Source organism: Protobothrops mucrosquamatus, unplaced genomic scaffold (genome assembly GCF_001527695.2).
Source record: "Protobothrops mucrosquamatus isolate PMUCROS unplaced genomic scaffold, P.Mucros_1.0 scaffold4281, whole genome shotgun sequence".
In the NCBI taxonomy this organism is placed as follows: domain Eukaryota; kingdom Metazoa; phylum Chordata; class Lepidosauria; order Squamata; family Viperidae; genus Protobothrops; species Protobothrops mucrosquamatus.
The window spans coordinates 37396-39856 of record NW_015390197.1 but is presented as its reverse complement, the minus strand read 5'-3'; the positions used below and the strand labels follow the sequence as shown (position 1 = coordinate 39856).

The 2461-nt window shown below is 48.6% G+C and overlaps 1 protein-coding gene across 1 annotated transcript in view; it reads right to left on the bottom strand.

Moving 5' to 3' along the window:
- LOC107298794 (HLA class I histocompatibility antigen, A-25 alpha chain-like) overlaps positions 1-2002 on the bottom strand; it is a 3651-nt gene extending 1649 nt beyond the window's left edge. The window contains exon 1 of the mRNA XM_015828158.1: positions 1937-2002. Coding sequence (XP_015683644.1) covers positions 1937-2000 — 64 coding nt within the window. The 5' untranslated portion in view covers positions 2001-2002. The remainder of the gene's footprint in view (positions 1-1936) is intronic.
- Between the last annotated feature and the right edge of the window lie 459 nt (positions 2003-2461).

The following is a 2461-nucleotide window of genomic DNA, read 5'->3' as shown; positions in this document are numbered from 1 at the left end:
CTTCTCCCGAGGGACTCAGGGCGGCTTACAGGTAAATAAAAACAGAGCTATACAATAAATATTTAAAAGCCAAATTAAAATATATATTAATTAACCTGTATTAGAAAAATTATAAAATCCCTTTAAAATCCCTATAAAATCCCCCCCTAGGCCAATCCCGCTTGATGGAAAAGCCATGTCTTGAGGGCACGGCGGAAGGGTATAATAAATATATATTTTGGGTATAATAAATATAAAAATGGAAAAACAACTCAAATAAATTATTATACATATTTTAACAGCAGCCTGCATAGTATATGCCCAATGTTGGAAGGGTGAAAACATAACTACAAACGATATGATCATACACAAAATTCTAGAATGCGCGGAAATGATTAAACTTAAAAGACAAGGAGGCAACAGAATTTTATGAAATATGGAACAAATGTTATAATTGGCTAGAACAGAGAAAGAAAAAAGACATGATTACTGATGTAAATAAATTGTAAATAATATATATGAGATGTATAACACAGTTCTGTTAAAGGGGAAAAATGTATTTTTTCATTTTTATTTTTATTTTTGTTGCATAGTGAAAAAAGAATAAATAAAAAAAAAATTTAAAAAGAAAATCCCCAAGGCCTCTTCTGAGTCTCCATTCTGAAAGCTCTTCAGGTCAGAAATTCTTCCGGGGCACCAAAGAGTTGAAAGATCATTTTCAGGATCCTTCACGGGACTTATTTGGGCAGAACCTGGGTCTGCATGGAAAAGGGCAGGACCTCCAAAGCCACCCCCCCCCCCCGAGAAATAAATACAGGCAGTCCTCGACTTACAACCATAATCTAGCCCACATTTTTTGTTGCTAAGTGAGACATTTGTTAAGTGAGCCCTCGTGGGCTGAGCAGTGAGGGAGTCTGAAGTCTGCCTGAGAGGAGAAACGTGTGAATGTAACGCAGGTTGGGCGTCCTCACAATCACAAATCCTCCTCAGGTCAGGAAGGGCTGGTCAGTTTGGGCCTGTCTGTGTCTAAGCAAGCCCTTCATTTCAGGCTCTCCATCCAGAGGGGCTTCTCTCCTCCTGCCTCCAGCCCAGACTCTCTAATCCTTCAGATCCTGACAGTTTTGGAAATGCCTTTGGAAAAGCTGCTGCATTGAGAGTTTCCCTGAGGAACAACTAGGGACACCCCAAAACCTCCGATCTGATGACTTAGGAATAAGAGTAAACTTTAAATATTTCTGATTCTGCAAACTCTCCCGTGCTGGGGGCTCCTGAAATGGAAGGAGGAGGATTTTGGGTGGAAAAATTCCTGCCTGTCCTAGAAAAAAGCTCTGGGGATATTGGGGTTTAGGACGGGGTGGGGGGTGGGGATCCAGGGGAAAGTGACAATCAATCAATCAGGGGGGATCTTTGGGAAGACAATTCAAGGAGGGCTTCTCTCCAGACTCGTCTCCTGCTGCATTCCCAGGACAGCCTTAACCCGAGGGCTCCAGTGCTCCAGCCTCCTTGTCTGCCAATACACGGAAGCGAGTCGAGAAACGAGCCGGCTCCTCCCAGCACCAGAAGCCCCAAAGAGCCTCCGAGCCCCGCCAAAGGCAGGGAAGAGGAGCCAGGCGGAGGGGTTGTGCGAAGGCAGCCAGGAAGTTTGGGAACTGACTTGGTCCCTGCAAACGCCGCTTTCCCACAACCTCCCCTTTGAAAGAGGGAAAGAACTGCGCTCGGGGGCGCCCAGGTAGACTTGACTGACCTCTGGAGGGGCCTCCCTTCTCCTATTCCCAGAGGGGCTCTCCTGGGGGGGGGACAGCAAAGTCCCATCCACGCTTTGGGGTCCCTTCTGAGAGGGGCCAGAGGGGGAGCGGACTCGAAAGAGGACCGAATCGGGATTCTCTTCCTGGGAATAATATTTGGGGGGAGGGGAGGTTTCTTGGATGGATCCCCACCAGGAGATAAAGGGACTCACCGAGGCAGCTCTCCCGCAGGGCGACCCCCACCAACACCAGGAGCGACAGAGAGCGCAGAGCCATCCTGGCTCGGCTCTCCTGAAGTCGCAGGCAAAAAAAGAGGCGCTCCGGGTGATCAACAACGCAACAACCCAGACCAAAAGCTTGTGATTGGCCAAGCACAACCAGTAGAAAAAAAGTATTCCCGTGTCGTCATTGTTGCTAGGCAGACGTCCAGGCGCAACCGGCTGGACAGGCGGGAAAAGGAAAGCGAAAGTCCCATCAGGAAATCCCCTTCCAGGCATTCCGCCTCTTGGGGGGAGGGGCAGAAATGGGGGGCTGGGAAAAGCGGGAGGGTTCTCTGGGTCTGGGGGGAGGGGTGCAGGCGAGGGGGAGGGGAGACCCCGCAGAGCCCCTGGCAGTGGAGGGGGATCAGATTAGAAACACAAGTTAAGATAGGCAAGAAAATGGTTAAATTTTTGGCTTATCCTTTTCCGGTTCTTGAAGCGCAGTCCTTCAGGTGATCAAGGAAGGACGGGACTGAG